Source organism: Lepidochelys kempii, chromosome 7 (assembly GCF_965140265.1).
Source record: "Lepidochelys kempii isolate rLepKem1 chromosome 7, rLepKem1.hap2, whole genome shotgun sequence".
NCBI lineage: Eukaryota > Metazoa > Chordata > Testudines > Cheloniidae > Lepidochelys > Lepidochelys kempii.
In genome coordinates this window covers 72,753,576-72,778,113 of record NC_133262.1, presented here as the reverse complement: position 1 = coordinate 72,778,113, position 24,538 = coordinate 72,753,576, and the positions used below count along the sequence as shown (strand labels likewise).

At 38.3% G+C, this 24,538-nt stretch overlaps 1 protein-coding gene across 9 annotated transcripts in view; it reads left to right on the top strand.

Annotated features, from left to right (window-relative positions):
* SHLD2 (shieldin complex subunit 2) overlaps positions 1-24,538 on the top strand; it is a 76,193-nt gene that overhangs the window by 36,765 nt on the left and 14,890 nt on the right. For all 9 annotated transcript variants that reach the window (XM_073353340.1, XM_073353335.1, XM_073353339.1 and 6 more), the window contains 5 exons: positions 5,241-7,895; positions 10,115-10,222; positions 10,940-11,134; positions 16,897-17,031; positions 23,375-23,581. In XM_073353340.1, the coding sequence (XP_073209441.1) occupies positions 6,338-7,895; positions 10,115-10,222; positions 10,940-11,134; positions 16,897-17,031; positions 23,375-23,581 (2,203 nt within the window). In that variant the 5' untranslated portion in view covers positions 5,241-6,337. The remainder of the gene's footprint in view (positions 1-5,240; positions 7,896-10,114; positions 10,223-10,939; positions 11,135-16,896; positions 17,032-23,374; positions 23,582-24,538) is intronic.

Sequence of the window (24,538 nt, the reverse complement as noted above, 5' to 3'; positions counted from 1 at the left end):
CAGGTTTTCTCACCCTCCACCCCCCCACACAAATTCACTCTCCTGCTGGTGATAGCCCATCCAAAGTGACAACTCTTTACACAATGTGCATGATAATCAAGTTGGGCCATTTCCTGCACAAATCCAGGTTTCTCTCACCCCCTCACCCTCCTCCCAAAAACCACACACACAAACTCACTATCCTGCTGGTAATAGCTCATCCAAAGTGACCACTCTCCCTACAATGTGCATGATAATCAAGGTGGGCCATTTCCAGCACAAATCCAGGTTTTCTCACACACACCCCCACCCCCATACACACACAAACTCACTCTCCTGCTGGTAATAGCTCATCCAAACTGACCACTCTACGTAAAAGAATAAATGGACACAAATCAGATGTCAAGAATTATAACATTCATAAACCAGTCGGAGAACACTTCAATCTCTCTGGTCACGCAATCACAGACATGAAGGTCGCTATCTTAAAACAAAAAAACTTCAAATCCAGACTCCAGCGAGAAACTGCTGAATTGGAATTCATTTGCAAATTGGATACTATTAATTTAGGCTTAAATAGAGACTGGGAGTGGCTAAGTCATTATGCAAGGTAGCCTATTTCCCCTTGCTTTTTCCTACCCCCCCCCCCAGATGTTCTGGTTTAACTTGGATTTAAACTTGGAGAGTGGCTAAGAACTGAATCACACCGTGGGCACACAATTGTTCTCTGGACTCTATCTCAAAATCACAATCCACCGGCCTCCTTTTTCCTAGAAGCTTATCCTGAGGGAGGGTGAAACAGATAAGAGAATTGAATAAGAGAACTTTGACTCATACGCATTTCATTCAATCTTTTTCTCTTGAGGTAGATGACAGTATTGGAACTACAGTCTTTTCACCAAGCTTTCCAGAGGTATACAGTTTAGTTTCCACAGATATGACAGGAACATGTTTACATATTTCTACATACAAAAATTTTCAAAGATTTTGCCCTTCAGGGACATACATTTTTGAGGCACCGCCTTTCCTTCCTTCTATCTGTGCCTTTGATCCCATAAGGATTTAAAGGTTGTTTTCATCCTAGTCTACAGGTATTAAATTTGTTATGTTTAGAAGTCATCCTACTTAATGCTGCATCCAAAGATTAGCTTATAATCAAAAGATAACTGATATCCCTTTTTATCTCCTTTAATGTTTCCTTTATCTCTTTCCCACGTAGACAATCTGTAAATTCAGAGTGAGTTATTCTGGAATAAGCTAGTAATAGTTATTCCGTGAAAACTTCTCCACATAGGCAAGCCCTATGTCTTTTTTTCAGGCTGCCCCATATGCTTGGAACAACCTCCCTTTTCCCATGTGACAAGCATCTGCACCTTCTCCCAGCCTTTCCTTGGAAACCCATTTTGTTAGGCTTCCTTTCCATTACCAATCACTTCTGATTATATTTGATCCCACCCTCTTGCCTTGTCCTTTGTTTGTTTTGCAGCAGTACAATTTAGATTGAAAACTCTCAGAGAAAAGGACTTGTGTTGTTATAAAGTATTCATCTCACCTATGACAATAAAGTAATTAATAAAATAAAAGAATTCTGGGGGCTAATAACACAGGAATAGCCTATACAAGAGCTGAAAAATTAAATTACTTCTTAATTTTTTACATACGGCTGTCTAGAGACAAGGTACCTCAAGTGGAAATAAAAGTTCCAGGAAACGGTAGTTTCACTGTCACATCTTAAAAAAAAAAAAAAAAAAATTAAAATTAAAAAAAAAAAAAGGTATGCGGGTCTTAAATCACTGAAAATTCTAGGACCAGATGGGTTAAATACTAGAAAGGACCCTAGAAATGGAAGCCTAAAGAGATTGTTCATCCAGTATTAAATAATTTTAAGACATCCTTGGGGCCACTGAATGGAGTAAAGACATAACTCAATATTTAGGAGGCTAAGGAGGAGGTAGGACATTGTCAACAGAAAATCTGACCTCAGTGATAGATAAATTGATAGAGGTATTCCTAAGGAAAGTGATCTCATAACATTTGAAGAAATTACATGATCAAATAGAAATTAGCAAGGTTTTCTAAAGTATCTGACAAATCTAGTAGCTTTTTTTTGGGGGGGGGGGGAGATAGGGTTGGGCCTTAATCCTTTTGGGTTTTTAAAAGCGTACTTGTCACTGCAAACCACACTGGCTGACATGCTTTTATATATAAAGGAAACAAGTACAGTAGAGAAGACCCAGATTTTGAGTGGGTCAGAAGCTGGTGAGGTGAGCTGAAGCTGATAATAAGTGCAAAACATTTGGGGTCAGCAAGGAGAAAAATAACAAGTGGAGTGCCACGTGAATCTATATTGGGAGTAGACGCGCTGCACACACAGTGCATGACCTATAGGGCATGATCTGGTATCTCAGATTGCAGACAGAACTAAACTGGGTAGACCAACTGATATACAGGAAAGCATCTGATCAAAGAAGACTTAGAGAGAGGACAATTATTGTAATTTTTACAGCAAGTATGAGCTGTTCTACATTCCTAAATGGCTCCATTTCCTATCTCAAAGTGAGCATACTGTGAACTCCCCTATGGGCATCCAGGCACTGATGTGCTACAGCTGTTTTTACAGATTCTAATGAACGTTTTTCCCCAGATCCTGTGTCCTAGGGATGCATGAGCTCATAGATAAGGTAAAGGGACTTGAGGCTTCATTTGCTTTCTAGTTGTGACAACACTTTTCATAACTGAGAAAGTAGGCACTGCTATTTGGCAAACAAACTTATCCTAAAGGAAATGGCTGGAAATATTATTTTCAACATGTCTAATTTGAAGTGTGGGAGGGAAGACCAGGTATGTATAGGGAGCTTGGAATATCCTACCCTAAGGAGTATCTGGACAATGTCTGCCATTCAGTGAAATCTAGCCCTGTTCAAAGGCAAAGCATCTGCTCTTCAGAAGTATTTTTATGAGACCCAAGGATAAGTTGTTTTTGTAAGGGATGATTTAGCAGAGCTCAAAGGAAAGAGCCGATTAGAAGCAGGAAAATCATTTCAATCTCCCTTTCATTTTGGAGGTAGAATTTTAACAAGAGCCTCCTGGAAGTCCAAATACCTCTCTCTAGCTTATCTGTGCATCCTGGTGCCTTAGCTGGTACAGTATGATGCTAATACATCAGGACTCTTGCTATTTAGGTCAGGAACTGGGGGCATTGGAAAGCTAGTGCTTTCAATACTAAGGGGAAAGAATAACATTTGTCAACAGAAACACACCCTAGAAAATGGTTTTGGAAATAAAAATCATAAAAGAAGATGCTTGTCTTCATTTTGACAGGATAGATACTGCAGAAGGGAGGTAGAGAGTGCTACTGTATTTTAAAGAGGATTAAAAATGTGCAGGAAAAACTGCAGCCTGCAACACAAAGACAGGTGAAAATAATTAAAAGGGCTAATACCTTTGAGGTAGTAGTCATGGACCACAAAAAGAGAATGAAGCTGTTACTCTGTGAACAAGCACTGTATTAATAGTAAAAAGAAAAAGAGTACTTGTGGCACCTTAGAGACTAACCAGTTTATTTGAGCAGGAGCTTTTTTTGGTTAGTCTCTAAGGTGCCACAAGTACTCCTTTTCTTTTTGCGAATACAGACTAACACGGCTGTTACTCTGAAACCTGTATTAATAGTGTCAATTGTCAATCACAGTTAATTCAAGCTATTAATGCAAAACAGATTAAAAAATTAGTCACAATCACAATTTGAATCGCACTGTTAAACAATAGAATACCAATTTAAATTTATTATACATGTTTGGATTTTTTCTACATTTTCAAATTGATTTCAATTACAAAAGAAGAATACAAAATGTACAGTGGTCACTTTATGCTATTATTTTTATTACAAATATTTGCACTGTAAAAAAGATAAAAGAAATAGTATTTTTCAGTTCACCTCATACAAGTACTGTAATGCAATCTCTACCATGAAAGTGCAACTTACAAATGTAGAGTTAATTTTTTATATAACTGCACTCAAAAACAAGACAGTAAAACTTCAGAGCCTACATGTCCACTCAGTTCTTCTACTTGTTCAGCCAATTGCTAAGATAAACAAGTTTGTACATTTATAGGAGACAATGCTACCTGCTTCTTATTTACAATGTCACCTGAAAGTGAGAACAGTCATTCGCATGGTACTGTTATAGCTGGTGTTGCCAGGAATTTACGTGCCAGATATGCTAAATATTTGTATGTTCCTTCAACCACCATTCCAGAGGACGTGCTTCCGTGCTGATAATGATCATTAAAAAATAATGTGTTAATTACATTTGTGACTGAACTCCTGGGAGGAGAATTGTATGCCTCCTGCTCTATGGCTTTACCCACATTCTGCCATATATTTCATGATATGGTAGTCTCAGATGATGCAGCATATGTTGTTCGATTTAAGAACGCTTTCACTACAGATTTGACAAAACACAAAAGGTACCAATATGCAATTTCTAAAGATAGCTGCAGCACTCGATCCAAGGTTTAAGAATCTGAAGTGCCTTCCAATGTCTGAGAGGGACGAGGTGTGGAACATGCTGACAGAAGTCTTAAGAGAGCAACACTCTTCTGTGGAACTACAGAACCCAAACCATCAAAAAAGAAAATCAACTTTCTGTGGTGGCATCTGCCTCAGATGATGTAATTGAAGGTACGTTGGTCCGCACTGCTTTGGATCACTATCAAGTAGAACCCACCTGTTCTCAGTTTTAGGTGACATTGTAAATAAGCGGGCAGAATTATCTCTCAGAAATGTAAAAAAACTTGTGTCTTAGCGATTGGCTGAACAAGAAGTAAGACTGAGTGGACTTGTAGGCTCTAAAGTTTTACATTGTTTTATTTTTGAGTGCTGTTCCATTAAACTACAATCAGAGAACATTATTAAGGTTGCAAAGTCAAGCACTAAAAAGTTAGGAAAGTCCAGAATTGAAGTTGCATTTGCCTCCTTAATTCAGCCTATTTATGTGTATGCATTATAATGAAGTCTTTAACTACATAATCACATACTATTTTTTCCAGCTTCTGAAATAGCACAAGTCTCTGTGTCACAGCACTATTATACTGCCTTTCTCTGGTTCCTTTTATGAGTTTTGTGAATGTGAAGTTTGTCATAGGGTTTGGCGACCCCTAATGGGCAATTAAGAAACTGACTATTAAATAAATGAAACTAATAAAAAATATCGTTTTTTTTCATTGTGGTGTTTAAATGTTTTTCTCTCTTCTATCTGCAGCTGGATCAAATTTCTGAACTTCCTTCATGTGATTTTTTATGCTTGCAGCTTCAACAGGATTCACAGTTCCATGACTTCCAAAACATTTAGACAGAAATAAGCAGATGTCTACACTTTCCTGAAATTCCATATTAGGCAGCTATCTTCGGACAGTATCCGGATTAGGGTATTATTCCAACATACAGTTCAATTTGAAGACTCATAGCATCGATGAAAAATCTGAGAGTCCTTTTTTTTTTTTACAAACTGTTTGTTTAAGATGGACACACTGTTGTTAATTTGGAGAAGAGACTAGTAACTTCCTAGGCAGGGTGTCATTACTTACATGAATAAGAGCTGCTGCTGAAGCAATTTCTCAGATATAGTATGGGCTTTTTTAGTGTGTATTGAAAAAGTAATTAGAAATTCTGCAATAACATTACCTGCTTTGATAAAATAGTCCTATAATCAATGTCATTTTTATGTTAAAGTAGTAAGCTTTTCAATTTGAAAGTAATTTTTAAACCAGATTCAACCTTTTAAATTACTTCTTATTTATTTGAGAATTTTCCCCCCCATAACATGAAAACGACTGGTAATCATGCAGTAAGAAATTTCTGATATAGGTATTTATTTCTGCCAATATAAAATGAAGATGTAAATAACCAGTTCATGTTAAATTGTTGTAGTAGTTGATGATGATGATATTTGAATCTTCACAGAAATAAAGGAGGTTTAGCTTCCCGGGAATTTGTTCAGGACTGTTCGGTTTTCCTTTGTTTGCACTGCAAATTTACATATGTTTCATAGTGACTAGTATAAAAATGAAAAATGTAGCCTAATTATCACTGTAGTTCTATTTACAGCTGTAGGGCAGACAAACTTGTTCCAATTTCTCTATATTATGAATCTGTGACTATTCAAAAATATAAAATGGTGGTATTTATAGCTTTAGCCAGTTAATGTATAAAACACGTTTATCTGTATGAATTAATTATTTGAAAATTTAACATGACTGCCAGAAAAATAAGTTAATGATGTTTTGTGGCATTTTATGTTAAAATTTGAAGTTTTATATTTATTGCACAAAAATATATTTTCTCAAAAAAAAAAAAAGCATGTCTGGAAGACCCCAAATCCATATTTTTTTGGGAGCACCCATCATTCCAACCCCACTGGAGGTGTCAGAGGAACAGAGTTTTTCAGTAGTCGCGACTGAAACATGGAAAGAACTCCACCTTTCATCTGACAAACATGCCTTCCATCTTTTTGCTGGAAAATGCAAAAGCATGGATCATGTGGAACATCAGGCACCAGACCCTAGAGACTCAACTGTGTACATAAGAGATCATTTCTCTGTGAACTCTGAACAAGGGAGGTTTGGAGTGGCAGATTATTTAACATCATGTGTACCTGTAGGTGGAGGGATGAAAACTCATGGCAGTACATTGAAGAGGACTGGTGATGTAACTTCCTATTGTTCTCAAATATCCAGAGATAGAGACACATGCACAAATATGATTCAAGTTGCATATCAACAGCTTCCTCCTATATTTACAAAAACAGATGGACAGTATACAAGACCCTCAAATGACTGCCTTCCAAACCTCTCTGTAAAAGGTGTCAGACATCTGGAAGATAAGTGCTGTGATATTTCTGATTTGGTTTCTAGTACTAAACAGATCAGCATACATTTAAAGTCTATGGGAAAAGAAGATGTTCCATCAGACAATCATAGTGTCCATCATGAACATCTTAGTCAGTACCTGGAAATGTTTTTTCCCAAAATAGCAAAGGAGTCAAAAACAAAAAAAACACTGTGTGATTGTTCAGACTTTGCAATATCAACAGACACCGAATTTCTTAGTATCATGACGTCAAGTCAAGTTGCTATTCTTTCACAAAGGTCCTTTAAAGAACAGAATCAAATGCAGAGAGAAGCGATGAAACTAAAGGGAATAGAAGGAGGAAAAAAATATAGAGAAAATAAAGTATTAAATGAATCTTTCCAGACTAATTTTGTTGTTGGAGCATGTATTAATGTGCCTGAGAGTGACCACCAACAAGAGTCTGCAAACTCCCTTGAACTTTTCAGTTCGGAGGGTGCTGGGAACATTATCTGTCTTGAGGCTACAAGAAGAGAAACAAGTTCTCAGGAGAATGCAGAGGACTCTCAAGAACTTGTCAGTTATGAACAACTGCTGAATGAGATCCGTATTGAACCATTGAGCGCAGGAATATTGTGCTCCCAAGAAGATAATTATTATAAAGGCTCTTCTAAAAGAACCCGAACATCTGAAGATGCCCTAAGTATTTCTTACTCTACACTTAAAACTCAGCAGAAATCAAAGAGACCTAAATTGGTTTGTTCTCCAACCAGTCCTGAAACAAAAGTAGATCAAGAGATGTCAAGGTTTTTGAAACTTCAGAAGAATCCATTGCTACTTAAAAACTGCAGCTGCAAGAGCCAGAAGTACAGTGTTTTGGTCACAGTAGTACATCCTTGTCATGTCAAAGAAATACAGATAAAGTCAAGACCAAAATCTTCCTCTAAAGTTCCCATAGCAACTATTGTAGTTATTGACCAGTCAGATATCGAGAGGAAGGTTGTGCTGTGGCGGGCTGCTGCATTTTGGTCACTCACAGTGTTTCCTGGAGATATTGTACTACTCACAGGTAAAAACTCCATTTTTAATGCGTTTGCTCTTTAAAAATTTACCTTTTTAAAACGCTTTCTGACATAGAATAATTTATATAGAGAGACTTGTAATCATTAGTTTATTCACTGAAAATTATCTCAATTATCCTGCCACTTAAAAAGCAACAAATTGTGATTTTTGGGAGTGGGAACTTTACATTATCGTACAATATGTATTGATTCTTTGATCTCATGCATGCACCATGTAGAAGAGCAGTATATTGACCTTGAGATATTGCAGTAAGTCAAGTCAGGTATATTCTGTGTATGTAATCTATCTAGCCAATGAGCGTTTATAAAGCAGCTATCATTGTGGCATCTAGTTGCTGCACACATATCATAGAAAACACTGGGATCTCTCCAGAAGGAACAATTTGTTCAGTGTTTTGCATTTTGATTTAATAGTTCTGCTTTTGAGATCCATATTTGGATTTCTTCTGTTATAGTTTATCATTGGTAGTCCTGTACCAGACCATTATAACTGTTGTGACAAATCCCAGAAGGAGAGGCAGTCCTTGTCAGCTTTGGCCTATGCCATTAAGGACTTTGTACATCAATATTAGAAACTTGAATTGAATATTCAGTGGATGGGGAGCCACTGTAGGTTGCAGAGCATTGGCATAAAATGCTCTATTTGGTTCATCCAGCTCAGGATAAGTTAGTTAAGATTGATGACAGCTCCTTATTCTACTTGCTATCTCCTGGAACTCTTTTGATACACTTGGGATCAAATTCATCTCTGGTGTAAGAAGATGCAACCCAGGGAGAGCTACATCCGCTTAAGATATGGCTGGATTTGGCCAAAATAAAGCAAAAAAAAGGAGGAGGATGTGGAACTTTAGAACTGTCATCTTGTCCATCCAATCAACTCTACAATACATTTAAAAGAGATTCCAGGATGTATCTACCCAGCCTGTCCCATTTCATATGGTGTGATAACAGTTCTAAACTGTTTCTACACGTGGAAGTGGGAACGTAATCCAGAATCTTCCAAGGTCTGAACAAAATCCTCACTGCTATAGGGTTTCATAATCTGACCATTTATTCCTTGAAGGTGATATAGGATTATTCCTATTATCAAATCCCACAAGCACTAATGCTGGGGTATTTTTATCTGGTTATCCCTACTTTTATGTAGACTCTTATACTGTGCCGAAGACTGATACGTTGAATTCTTAGAAGTTCAGATGAGAAATAATTGTGATTCCCCTGCCCCCCCCGACATTCTAACAGAATTGTTTCTAATATTGATAGTTTACATTACCTCTTGCATGTTGTGACTTTTTCAGTCAGAGTTTTGAATGTTTGTTTAAATTCTGTTTGTGTATAGTTTTAACTTTTTTACTCTTGCTTAGATACTGTGGTATTACATGTTCTAGAAAAACTGAAAGTAAAGATAGAGGAAAGGGGCAGGGGGGAAGCTTTTTGTTTGCCTTATCTCAGACTCCATCCGACCTATTTTTAAGCCAGCCTACCACTGCCTGCCTCAGTTAGGCTATATGAGTCAATAAGAAACTGTTAGTCTATCTGCCTTACTGTTTGGAAATCATACTTGATAAATGTAATTCCCTTGCACAATGTGTCTTTATGAGATACTTGGTGTTGGACTATTAAATATCATACAGTAGAGAATGCCTACCATTGAGGAGACTTGATAAAGCAATGCTTTTATTGGTTCTCTGTGAATTCTGAAAATTATTTGTTTTAAAATTAAGCTGTTGTAAAAAGATAGTCTCTTCTAAAAACACTCTTCAGTCACAAGTTAGTGCTCCAGTCCTGCCAGCGGCTCTGCATGGGCCATGCAGAGTTCCAGTGAAGTAAACAGGGTTCTGCATATACATAGAACAATTTTTCAGGCTCAGGTCCTAGGAATATATTTAAAGCCAAAGTAACAGCTTGGCTGCGTCTTTCAAGGTCAGCCCTAGATCACTGTTTAGATAGCACATAAAAGGAAAGTAGCCTACCTGAGTAGTGGAGAAGGCCACTGGCAAGACAGGAACAGCAGGTAGGCCATAATGCGTTGGAAAAGACCAAGGAAATAGATGGAACAACTTAAACATTAGAGGAGTGAAATAAAGGATTCCAAATTCAGATTCAGAGCTAAAGTCACTTTAAAGATTTCCAGTGCTGAAGTAGGACCTGTATATATATCAACCATTAATGTGCTGTGGATTGATGTCTGCTTTTTTTGTTGCAGATGTCACAGTGTTTGAGAACCATTGGTATGGAGAAATGATGCTGCAGTCAACATTTACCAGTCAGTTATTTAATCTGGGGAGCTGCTCAGCTATCGATCCCAAACAATGTGAGACTGCAATATGTGAATAAGAGAATCTTTATATTTTATCTAATTCTCAACTTCTCTAGATTTGAATTCAAAGAGAATTGTTTACAGATTAAATCACTTATTTTCCAGATTTTAGTTCAAAAGAAAATTGGCTATTTAAAAAATAATCTTTTTATTGTTGTTTGGCTTTTCCTTGCTAAGGTAAACATCTAAAGTGCGCAGAACACTAGAAAGTGATCTGTAAAGAGCAATCCTGGACTGTTAGCCAGATGGACTATGTGACACAATTGAGCGTTCATCATACAAAGCAAACATTTACAGAACTATCTGAGTTCCCTGTACTTAGAATAAGAAATAACTGCTATATTTCAGATACAGTTCTTTAGTAAATGCTGACTTTTTAATGAGGACCACTTTATATGATTCTGTACCAATGTAAGAGCTATTTTTGTTTGTTACTAATTTTGGGTGCATTTAAAGCAACACACATGTTGTGCTGAAATTCTGTCAAATAATAAAGTATGGTTAGTTTGTTTTTTTTAAAATGGCAAAAAAAATTTGAATGTCAAGTCTGAATCAAATGATAAACTGTTTATGATGATACTTCCAGGTGCTGTCCTTGTTCAGAATTATTTTTTCAATTCAAACACTCACTAATCAGATTATAATACATTTCTTGGCCAAAAAAAGAGAAGGGTCAGATGATTTTCTTTTTTTTTCTCTTCTTTTTTTAAGTTTCCCATGTTGTAGATGTTGATGGTCTCCAAGATTTATTGGCATATGTGTCTTCAAAATTTGCCTACTTGAAAGATCTCCCACACAGACAACCGCAGAAGTTGGATAGCATACAGCATGTCCAGCTAGACCAACTTCAGCCAGATACATTGGTGCATTCGGTACTAAAACTTGTCAGCATCACTCTACTAACAGGTAAGTGGACTTGTTAGACCTTAAGTGACTCAAGTTCATGATTATGTTGCAAGCCCAGATACCTTGCCAATATGCTAAAAGGTAGTTAAATCCTGCTCCACAAATCAGCATTTTTAACTGACAGTAAATTTTAGAGAATTTTTTTCTAACTTCTTAAAAATCAGCACTTAAATTTTAGATGATGTTTGCTCTTTCCCACCCCATACCTCCATATTCTGCTCTGGTCACCCCAGAGAGGCCAGGCTTTGCTTTCAGTCAGAACTGTGTTCCAGCACAAAAGATGATTGTTGTACCAATGAAAATTGTTTTCCCCTCTGACTTCAATTCAGCATGAAATCTCCAACAGCTGATTGTTGGGGTAGCCGGGGGGAGAACCTGAAAACTGCTGGTTGACTGGGAAGGGGGTATGACCCCAGGAGCCCATCGATGCCAACTGGCAGAAGGCTCATCATACCATAACTCACATCAGGCCTGACACACTCATTGCCCAAACTCATTGTTGTCATAATCTGTATCTAAAAGGTGTCATGTAAGGTATCATATGCAAATTGGTAACATGCTGGTCATTAATATTACTGCATTACATATGTACAGGTGGTATATAACGAATTATAGATGTGTGCTTGAAACAGTCTTATAAAGGAGTTTGGCTGGCAGTGTATAAGCCCAGTCTGTCATAGACAAAAGAATGTTGTTTTGTCTGCTTGATTGTCTTTTCAATGTAAATTGAGCAAGATGCAACCAGAAACAATGGAAGTACATTTACATAGATGGGAAACAAAGCCATCAAACTGCAAGTAGGTGAGATGACCACTTAATGATCATGATAGGGGATGGAAGGTGCACCTTCAGGAAGCCGTCCTGGCTCTTGAAACAGAGACAGTGAAATTATGGAAATTATAAGCAGAAACAGAAAGCCATTTTGTCGTCATCACTAGAGAAACACAAGAGGCCAGAGCTCTTGAAATCTGAGAAAGGTGGATCTTTCAGCTAAGGGGGTTGAAGTCTCTGGAAATTGACTATAGGTGAGAAACCTGCTTGGACAAGGATTGTAACTTGCTGAAGTTAAGTTTTAGTCACTCGAAAGCATCTTTTGTTTGTAACCTTTTCAATCTTTTTCACTTTTACTTGAAATCATGTTGGATCATATTAAAGAAGTTCTGTAGTAAAATCACAAATGAATTTGATTCCCCATAGTTTAAATTCCAGGGTATTACTAATTAAGAGGTCTCTTGGTTTTTGGTACTGTTTCTCTCCCTCTATGTGTGAAACTTGCAAGCTGCTAATTGTGTTAGTACATTCTAAGACAGAGTCTGTTCTCAAAGCAATTCTTCATAACAACTGCTACTCACACAGAGAGAGACTCAAAGCAATACTTTGTAACAATAGAAACAGCACCTAGAGACTCCCCGCCCTTTTGTTGTCTTCATCTTGCTTTGTTAACAATTGTGATTAAAATAGAGATAGAGGATGTATGTGGATGGATGCTTGGTATGGATAATAACTGAATGATCAGGGAGGTGCCAGCCTAAGAATCCAGTGTCCATCGGCTGAAGAAGGCGTCAAGTGGAAATAACCAGAGGACCCCCGGAGTGCAGACTGGAATCCACCCAACAGCCTCAAGAATGGAGAACCAAAGAACAAGATAACATCTAGCAACACGGAGTCGTCAGGAATGTGCCATCTGCTGATTGATTCAGCAACAGCATGATGAAGCAATTCCCATAGACTGGCATAGGAAGAAATTCCTATAAAAATGGACTCTAGAAAGTGATAACTTGGGGGGGGGGTCTGATTCTGCAAACCAACTTCCAGGAGCATCAGATGAGCATCTGACAAGGCCCTTCTCCCTCCTCATGTCCAGGCCACCTGGCCAGTGGCTTGGCATGAGCAACTCTAAGGCTGGTAACTATGATAACAACCTTGCAGAACCTGTGTGTGTGTGTTTGTGTGTGTATGAATGAATGTGTGAATAAATATGAGATTGAATGGAATGTTATAACTATAACTAACTGCTTACTATGATTCTTTCTGTATTCACAATAAATGTGGTATTTTGCCTTTTCCCCTTTAATAAGATCCTGCTGGTTTTTAATTTATTGGTACAACAATCACTCAAACCTGTGTTTTTTGTTGTTAAACTTATTCCTGTTTCATTACAAAGCCATCTCAGTGCTATGTAAGTGCTGTGTGCATTGAAGTGTAAGTCTTCTGATAGGCTTTCTGTGCTCTGTCTCTTTGGAGACAGAGATCTTAATAACTTCGATGAAAGTCTAGTGGACATTGCAAGAAGCTGTCTCCAGGGAACCTGGAAAATGGTGTTCACTGATTGTTACCTGCAAGGCAGTATTTGGACTGGTAGAGTCCCAAGGAGTTTGCTGACCAGCCGGTGTGACAGGGAGCTAACACATAGCTTAGCAGAAACAAAGCTCACTCTTGCTGAGACAGAGCAGTAACGCAGTGGCTCACAGTACTGGGTGACCTGAGCAAGACATAACGGGGTCAAGTGTGAGCATGACTTGACAGAGGGGGAGGGAAGCTGATAGCTTTTTGCCTAGAGCAGAGAAGATAGCCTTTGGTTTCTCTAAGTGGTCCTAGACTGGGATCACTGGCATGAGCTGGCTCCTTCCTTCAGTGAAAGCAGTAATAGTCTCCCTTTTACCTGTATCTTCTACTTCCCCACACTGTTATCTGTAACTGTCAATATTGTCTTTATTCTCCTACAGACTGAACTGTCTAAAGGTGCAATTCTCCATGATGTATGCTTGCATATACTGTACATACATCTCAACAGTTATATTTTGACCAGAATTTGCTATTGGAGAACTATGTTAAGTATTTGTGAGAAACACTGAATGTAGGTTTAAAGCCCTAAACTATCCCAGAATACTGAAAGAACTGGCACATGAGATTGCTAGTCTCATAGCAAGGATTTTTAATAATTCTCTCTGTTGGGAGGTAGTATCATATGACTGGGGAATAGCTAACATCATACCTATATTTAAGAAAAGGAGTGGGGGGAAAGTGATCCCAGCACTTACAGATCTGTTAGTTTGAGCTAGGTAGTATGCAAGACTTTAGAACAAATTGTGAGGGGAAAGGATAATTAAATTAATGGAGGTAAATGGTAAAGGAGATATAATCATAGGTAGGTAATGCCAGAACCATTGGCTCTTTTCCTTTGAGAAAACAACTGATTTTTTTAAAAAAAGGGAAATGCAGTAGATCTAATAATGTACTTGGACTTCTGTAAAGCTCTTGACCCAGTGCCGTATGAGAAATTATTAGTTAAATCAGAGAAGGTGGGAATTAGTACAAGAATTGTAGGATGGATAAGGAACTGGCTAAAGGGGAGAAGGCAACAGGTTGTGGTAAAAGGTGAACTATTGGATTGGAGGGAGATTACTAGTAGAGCTCGCCAAGGATCAGTCTAGTGCCCAGTCTTACTCAGTATTTTATCAGTGACCTTGATATAAAAAATAGGAATGTACTAATGAAATTTACTGATGATACAAAGTTCGGAGTGATCATCAAAACAGAGGAGGATCAGAATATTATACAGGAATATCTGGATGACCTTGAAGACTGAAGTGGCTGTAATGGGATGAAAGTCAATAGTACAAAGTGCAATGTCATGCAGTTAGGGTCTAATAATAAGAATTTCTGATACAAGTGTAGGCTGATCATCTGGAAGTGATGGAGGATAATTGTGTGTATCGGTTGATCACAGAATGACTGAGCCAGCAATATGGTGCAGCCGCAAAAATGGTAAATGCGGACCTAGGATGTATCAGGCAAGGTGTTTCCAGTAGAGAGAGAGAAATATTAATAAAAATTTTGTATAAGGCACTGGTAAGACCTCATTTTGAATACTCTGTACAATTCTGGTTGTCCATGTTCAAGAAAAATGAATTCAAACTTGAATAGCGCTGAGAAGCGCTATTAGGATGATTAGGGGAATGGAAGGCCTATCATATGAGAGGATACTAGATGAGTTTGGCTTGTTCAGCCTAGCAGAAAGAAGGGGAGTAAACAGCAGGGAGGGAGGGTGAAGATCTATTTTAGCTAAAGGACAGTGTTGACACAAGAACAAATGGGTTTAAACTGGCTATGAACAAATTCAGTCTGGAAATTAGAAGGAGAACTATCAGGATTGAGGTTCTGGAAGAGCCTCCCATAGGAGTTGTGGGGGAAAGCAACTTGCGTTTTGAGAGAGCTGGACGAATTTCTGAGTGTGATTGTATGACTAGTTTGTTTTGTGGTGGCTGGGGGCAGTGACAGCCCTGGGGCTCACTTCCAGTTTGTCTTCTGTTCCTAAAAGCCCATGCTTCAGGGCTTCAGCCAGCCACCTGCAGGGTTCCCCAGCCCCCTTCCTCCAGTATATTTTGTTTTTTTGTTTTTGTTTTGTTCTCTTTAATCTGAAGTATTAGAGATGGAAATGGGCCACTGGAATAGGTGGGACGCGTGCTCTGATATGTAACCAGACATTCTCACCCTTATGTGCTTCAGTGCCTGGTTTTTGCTCAGATGCTCAGCATCTGATTGCCATATAAGGGGTTGGGAAGGAATTTTCCCCCAGGTCAGACTGACAGTGACATTGAGGGTTTCTGGCCTTCCTCTGCGCTCTGTGTTGGGGCGGGCGGGCTGGTCATTTGCCAGGATTATCTGGGTATATTTCACTTAATCAGTGCACTGCCATTACGGTGGCCTCTGGCACTGGTGCTCCTTGGTCCTTCCTATTCTCTTCCTGTGGCACATAATAGTTTAGTCTTCTGTGGACTGTAATATTTTGGTCATTGGGTTTAATATGTGGGTGCTGGTTGGTGTTGATGATCTGTGATATCATGATCTGGTGATCCCTTCTGGCCTTAAACTCTGTGACTCTAAGTGACTTCAAGAATTAAGAGATGAATAGGACTCTTATAATTAATAAATTCAAGATTTACCACTGTTATCCCTTTTAGTCTGTTTGTACACACTGCAATAATTCTTGTTTTGAGTGAATAGTAGTAGAAAAATATTTCTCTTTGAGAAAGCGGTTAAAATATTATGGCATTTTTTTTCTAGCTTTGACTTAGAGCTTCATCCTGAGACCTGCTGAATGCCCTCTTATCCCACTGACGTCAATCCGAGGGGCGCTCCGTGCCTGTCAAGATCATTGCCATAAATGTTTGGGGCAAGATTTTAAAAAGTCCCAGTACTCGGCACCTACCACTAAAGCACCATTAATAGTGGCGCTATTTTCAAAAGTGCATCTCCCCTGTTCTCAACGGAAGTCTCCTATTTCTCTGACCCACCCAGTGCTTGAGCCAGTGTCGCCACAAGTTGACTTCTTGACAAACTCCTGTGCACTGTGCTGCAGGAACAGACTTGCCGCATTCCAGGTCGCAACACCATTTGGCCCGGCCACCCCTCCATCTGGTCACAATGCCTCTCACTGAAATTTGGCCTGGTTGCAACTCCATCTGAACAGAGTTAGGTCCAGTTTCAGTGCCATTGTGACCAAAAAGCTGAAGCAATGCTCTATGTGCAATGATATAGTATGGGACCACTGCTTAAAAGTGGTCAGGCTGTATCCCCCACCCCCCATGGCTCTGACTTATGGAACTTGAGCAAGTGCAAAAATGTGGGAGTGAGGGGAAATATTTGCTGCCCCTCCTCACTCGTCCCTAACTGGCGCCGTGGGTTCACAGGTATTTTCATGTAAATTTTCAATACGTTTTTTTGTAAAATCACAGTGATATCATTTAAAACCTTTTCAGAGTCTGTATACAGTTACAAAGGAGAAAAGCAAAGAAAAATTATTCTAACAGTGGAACAGATCCGAGATCAGCACCATCTGATGGTATTATGGGGAGCAGGGGCAGCCTGGTGTCCTCAACTTCAAAGGAAAAAGGGTAAGTATAAATAAACTCTTTGTATGTATTATCCAGGTGAATGATTAATATGTGTAATCTGCAGTCATAGTAAAGGTCAAGAGAAGAGTGAGAAAAGGTAGAATGAGAATATGTTTTGCATGGTGCTGTTAATTGTGTTAAAACATTCATTTTGTAAATATTTTTATTCAATGGGTAAATATCCCTCAGTCCTATTGTGACAATGTACTTGAGGTTTTTAGATGTTTTAACAATTCCCACAGCTCTACGCTATCTTTTGTCATGCAAGTTGGCTCAGAAACTTCAGCTTGCTTCATCCACTTATTCTGGAACACCAATGAGAGTTTTAAATGGCTGTTTAAGGGTTTAGCAGTGATTTTGTAATGCTTTATCTATATTTTCATATATCAGAGTCTCACAGGGCTTTACAGATGTTAGTCTAGCTTTTACTTAGAGCTTGATCCTGAGAAATGCTGAATGCTCTCTTATCCCATTGATGTCAATCCGAGGGTGCTCAGTGCCTATCAAGATCATTACCATAAATGTTTGGGGCAAGATTTTAAAAAGACATCACTTTAGTGAGGTGCAATATTATATACATTTTTACAGATGGGGAAACTGAAATACATAAAGGTTAAGAAACTTGCCCAAGTAACATAGTGAATCTGTAGTTGAGCTGGAAATAGATCCTGGAAATTCTGACTACAACTTCTCCTGCCCTAACCTCTAGTCTAGAGCATACTCTCTTTCAGAACTCAAGTAGCTGCAGGTAGAACTAAAGCAATAAGACACAAAAAATAATAATGGGAAGAGAGTAGACTACCAGCAGAAGTTGAGTATTAAGATGATGAAACCTTCATGACCTTTATTTTTGGTATGTTGTAATAAGAAGGGAATAGGACATGTGAATACTGTCCAAGAGAAATAAGGAACTTATGGGAAAGTAACATGAGGTGAAATCCTGAACCCACTGGAGGCAATGACAAAACTCCAGTAAGTTCCTTATAGAACTGAGAAAGGTGAAGTATTAACTGTTAAATAATATGGGAGATCATTGAAAAGTTTCTTGACGCTACAGTATGTGCTGCAGCAAGTTAAATAGTCACAGCGAATAATCAAGCCATAAGCCATTATACTACAATAAAGGCTTTGTTGTTTGGTCCCTTCAATGGAAGACAACAGGAAATTTTAATAACATATAGACATGGATAGGATTATTATAATTGTTTTAACTGTGCCAGAGAGCTTGTAATTTATTCTCCAGTTAGTGTTCTATGAATCTAGCAATTCACATATTTTAATCATTAAAAGACGGTATCTAAAATACAAGATAAAGGACTGATTTCTCAACTGTCCAAATACCCATCACTGATAGACAAGCCATGAACATTTGATCCCAGCAAGACAGCCAAGAAAAGTCCACGTCATGCCAAACAAGTGTATAGGTCACAAGAACTAATTGGCATGGCTGGGTCACAAAAAGACAGCACATGATGGTCATTCTTGCCAGGAGACAAAAACAGCTAGGCATGTGATGGCCATGTGTACTAGAAGGTTAAACTTTACATAGTAGTCCTGATAAGTAGGGATGAGGAATTGCAGCTTTTTTCATACTTCCCTAGAAAGACAGAAGGATATTTAGCGATATTAATAACTCTACCTTGAAGCATAAAAGCAAATTTTTTTTAACAAACAGGTACAGTTATTTTCATCTGTCACTGAAGTTGTAAAGAAAACTCTCATATTCTGCCACTAAAAACTGTGCTGGTTCTATAGACTTTCTTTGTAATAGCATCAGGTAGTCAGACTCCGTTATCTATATTACTCTGATCTGGCTGAGATTACCAAACATGATGCCTTGAATAATGAAATACTTTTCTATAGTCAAACAGCCTTTGGAGAGCAGAGCAGGCCTAGTAACATGGGGTAAAATCCTGGACACATTGAAGTCAATGGCTAACTTCCATTAAGGACAGGATTTCACCCATGAAGATTTTACAACTAAAAAGTTTTTCCTTATGTTCCTAAAAAATGAATTTGTGGAGCACACTAGGTAAGGTTAAGTGTCAAAATATTGCAGTCCTGACTAAGATATGTAAGTAGCTCGTCATGACTAAGTAGCAATATGCAGTTTATGTCAAAATCCTAGTACAAGTAGAGAATTTACTGCTGATACAAATTAAGCTTTTGTGAGACCAAAGAAATAAATGTACCATTAAAAAAAAAAAAGGCGGTAGTCTCTGCTGCCAAGTTGAATGAATGTCTTCCATGCTATAAAGAAAGACATGAAAATTAACATCTGAGAGTAGTAGTTATTACAACAATTATTTTTATACTGCCCTGGAAAGAATACAGCAAGAGCTACTAGAATGATCCCAGCTTTTAAGAAAAGTGAAGCTCTCTCTATTAGAGAAAAGCCAATGTGGGTTAACTGAAGCAACAGAGAAAATTATTATGAAAGAGTTTGAAAAAGACGAATTCTCACACTAGTGAGGAGTATTAAAAACCATAGAGAACAATCTGAGAATTGAGAATACTGACGGAATTGTTTCCCCCCAAAGAGTAGTAGTAGTAGCACTGGGGACTGGACAAGTTGCCAGATGAGGTCCTAAAAGCAAATAGATTAAAAGATATTATAAGAGCTAGATAGACCAGGCTACAGTGACCAAGCACGCAGCGAATGGTGACATGAGCATGGCAGATATGATCGAAAGCCCATGGAAGTCTGTGGAAAGTCTCTCATTAACTTTAGCAGCCTTACAATCTTCTGTGCTTGTTGAGCCAGTAATGTATTTTCTCAACCATAGTAAGGTGATTTTAAAAAATCAATTTAACATATGAAAATTGCTTTCTCTAGAAACGGCTTTTGAGATGATTTTCTGAAAAGAAATTAAATTATATGGCAGTCGTGTTTAGGATCCATGTGATATTTTTTTCAAGACACCTAAAATACAATTCCGCATAATTGCGGAATCTGCACTAACCTGCTCTAACCCAGTGTTCATAGTGACAAGGCAGGACTTTCTTCAGCTTGATGCAGAAAAAGAGCGAAAAGGCAAACAAAAAGTGGCTTGCTTCAGCCAGAGGAACATAGTCTTTAGTATTACTTCTGGGCAGTATAATTTGTCTGAGGCCTTGTCTACACTACAGGGGAAATTTGATCTAAGCTATGCAATTTTAGTTACATGAATAGCATAACTCAAATTGATATAGCTTAGACCTACTTACCACAGGATCCACACTATTCGATGTCAACGGGAGATGCTTTCCCATTGACTCCCCCTACTCTTCTCAATCCAGTGGAGTACAGGAGTCAACGGGAGAGTGATCTGGGGTTGATTTAGCAGGTCTAGTGAAGACGCGCTAATTTGACTGCTGATGCATCGATCTCTGCTCCTCAATCCGCTGGTAAGTGTACACTAGCCCTGAGGGCCGGTCTACACTACACAGTTAGGTTGACAAAGGCAGCTTATGTCGACCTCATTATGTCAGTGTCTACACTACAGCCTTTGTCCTGCCAATGTAAGTGCCCTACTTTGCCGACATCATAACTCCACCTTCACGAGAGGCATAAGGCTTATATCGGTGTAGTTAGTGTGGACGCAGTGCCTGTGTAGATGCTATGTCCCTTACATCGGCTGTCTTGTCAGTTTCATGGCAGGAGCCATGAAATTGACAAGAAAACCCCCACTCCCCTTGTGTATCTTAGTCTGAGGTAACTACACTCTCTCACATGTTTCATATGTTATTGCATCCAAAAAGAGACACTACATAGTCTTCACATACTAAATAGTATGTGATTGTGATCATCCATAGGCAACCTTGATTGGCATTCTTAATTTTTTTGCATGACTTTACAACCTTAAGATTCTTTGATATCATCATTTTGTTTAATGTAGCTTCCTTCATTTTTAAAAAAAACTTTAAAAATTGAAAAAACAAAAATGTCATCTATAGAATCATATTGGCCTCCCACATGAATCATTAGCAGGGTTGGGACATTTAGATTCACAGTGTATGTAGTCCTCTACCGCTTGAGCTAACAGTGTAATGAGTAGCCGTAGAGAATGTTATCTTCTGTGTAAACCAGTCATTAGGGTGGGCTGGAGACAGACACTTTGCCCCTGGTTTTCATAGCTAATTGCTAGACAGCAAAGGAATTTTGAGATTCAGGAACAATGCGTTCAGTTTCAAAATCTGTAGGAGAGTATGCTCTAGCAGTGATCATAGACAATTCTGCTCCTGTCATCTCCTTTCCTCCCAGCTGTCCTGTGCCGCCTTCTGCTCCTATCTCACCTCTGCCCAACTCCTGCCCCTCCACTCTTACCCTCCTTTTTGACTCTTGCCCCTACCTATCCTATCACCGTCTCCTGCCTCTGTCCCCCACCACTGTTACTTCTAATCTCTGACTTCCTGCTTTCATCTTGTAAGTAACTGAAAACAGGGTCTTTTAGTGGAAAGTGTCAGGCAACCTTAACTATAGGTGGCATTACAAGCACCACCGGTAATATAATTGTAATCCCCATATTGACACTTTTTTCCTCCTTTCTCCAAAAATAGGTGCTTCTCATCTAAGAAAACAAGTGAATAACTGAAGTTTGTAGGCTAAGCCATTTTGAAGATCTGATAAGCTGAAAAAATTTAGGAGAAGTCAATGCCAGGAAATTGTTAAAGAAATATAAAAACTTTTAAGCTCCTTTTCTGATTTTCCCCACTCCAGACTTTCCCTTGCATGAGATGTGTGAAATTTCACATGGGTTGGTTTCTTTTGAGAAGTTTGGGTCAAGGGTTGAAAATTGAGTTCATTATAACCCTCAAATGTGAGCTTCAGCCTCAACTATGGAGTGACTAGCACTGCTCCATAAAACAGTTAACATTGTAGGGGTTGTATTCTTCTCTCGATGGCATGCATTTCTCCCATAGAATAGAGGAGCAGATTTAAACCCCATTTGAATGAAATACCTACTCAAAAAGATAGTCACCCCATTGATTTAAATTTTGGTTGAAAAGTAGTGTAACGCTTAGAGGGTACTGAACTTCATGCCTCAGTTATGCAATGGAGCTTCATCAAGTGATTGTGTTTCAAGAATATGCACAGGCATGTGGTTTAGTGACCCCTGAAGCAGATAGCAAATGACGAAGGCATTAAAATACAGAAATACTACACTATGTGTGATCTGTAATTGTGCAAATCGGTAAAATGAAATGTCCTGAACAAAGTACAGAGTTTTGGGAAGATGGATCAATGTTTGGACAATGGCAAAATGACACTTATCAGTGATACCCACTATAATTCTCCTACTAATGTAATTTCCTTCTTCAAGTTCCAGGATTCAACTCCATAACCACATGCCAATAAACTAATTCTGGACAACAGTTGGGTTTAGCAGTGTGTATTGACAGTTGGGCCCTTTTTACAAGTCATAAAGGGAGAAAAAATCCACCTTTGAGCAGTTGCTTTATTGTAAGTTGAAGGATTGCTGTTGCATATTTACAGCTAAATTCACCACACCAAACCCCTTTCCCTCCCCCCACAATTGATTTCTTCATGGCTGTTCTACTCTCCCAACATGCACTGAACTTCTTTCAATAGGAGTTCCAGGCATAAAGAGAAACCAGAATAGCTTTAAAGAGACCCATTTTGTGGACTGGAGAGGAGAATTTAGCTTAGTGGTTTTAAGTCCTTTTTCTCCTAATTAAACCTTTCAACATTTAGCACATTTTTCCCTTTGTTTTCCCAAACACAGGTAGGAACTTTTTTATAAAAAACAAAAATATAAAAAAAAATGTTTAGTTATTTTATAGGTAACGCCTAAGGAATAGTAGTATTAATAATACCAGGTGTTCTGAAAAAGAAATTTTACAAGAAATTATTACAATACTATTTCACTGCATTAGTTAAGAATGTTTTATAGTCTCATGACTGTCCTATGTCAGAGAGCAACAGCATTGCCAAAGACAAGCAGACAGTATTATCAGCCAGCACCCCACCCCCAGTTATTAGATTGCCTTAAAAAAACATGAGATTTTTAAAAGGATAAAATTGGGGTTCATTTTACTTTCTGGGTTTGCTTTTTGTGTACATTTGGATCATGTTTTCAAATTTTTATATGGAACCATGAATACTAAAAAGCTTAAAATTTTTAGTGAAACCTGAGAGTCTGGTGCAATCAGTTTGATCCAAGAACTGTTTTTAAGAAAAATTCCAGCTATCATGAAACTTATGATACAATCGCGATAGCAGACAACACTGAGCACATTATTTTGTTTTATTAAGGAATCTCATAGGTGTTTGCAGCTTTCTACAAGCATGGAAGTTAACTCAATTTCTTGGGTCTTTATTTGTTCTTGCTTTATTTTTCAGATCACATATGGGAATTTAAATATCTGCTTGCCCAGCGTAGTTCTATTTCAGGTGACATTGAACTGCACACAACTCCATGGTCATCCTGTGAGTGTCTATTTGATGATGATAAAAGGGCAGTTGAATTTAAAGAGAAATTTCAAAAAAGTGAAAAGTCTCTCATGAAAATGACAAATCTGTCAACACACCTGGAGGAAAAATGTTCAGGTGAGATTGTAATCCATAGCTCTTTGTTGACTACCTATTTAAGTGAGAGACACATTGCTAAGCAGGAAAGCTGACTATATTTATGATAGTTAACAGTGTTTTCATTAAGAAAAGGAGTACTTGTGGCACCTTAGAGACTAACCAATTTATTTGAGCATGAGCTTTCGTGAGCTACAGCTCACTTCATTGGATTAAAACCAGACACACGCAGCTAGCTGTAAGCCTGAAATTGTGTGTCTTGGAAGCAGTTGTTCAGTATCCCAGTAAAAGTGTGAATGCAGCCTTCATTCAGAAGGCATAGAGATGACCTGTGAGGGGGAACAGAATAAAAACAGCTTGGATTAAATGTGTTCGTATCGCCATCTACTCTCCACTGTAACATTTCTTTTATTGTGAGGATAATTAAGCATTGGAACAGTTTACCAAGGAATGTGATAAATTCTCCATCACATGAAGTCTTTAAATCAAGTTTGAAATCTGTCTAAAAGATATGCACTAGTTCAATAAAAGTTACTGGGGCAGGTGTAGGAACTACTAGATGAGGTTTTGTGGCCTTTATTATGCATTATGGTCCTTTTCACTTTAAAAACTATATAAACCCCTGGAGCAGAACAAAAGAGACCTTTTCTCTCGGAGCATAGAATGGACACCTATGTCTGTGTATAGTCATTCAACAAAACTGTGCTGGAAGAACATTGTTGAGGATGCAAAGTCAAGTGTTCAGAAGATAGGAAATGAAAGAATTATAGTTTCCTGTGCACTCTTGTGTGTATGCATTATGATATAGCTTTTAATTATATTGCTATGTACTGTGTTTTCCACAAGACCCCTCTCTGGTTCAGTGCACAGGCTGGACAAGGCACCTGTTCAATATTTTTTTTATCCAGATCAATAACCAGTTGTTTTCCATTGCCTGTAATTCTGATCAGTTTGAACAGTACAGCCATTTTTGGGAAC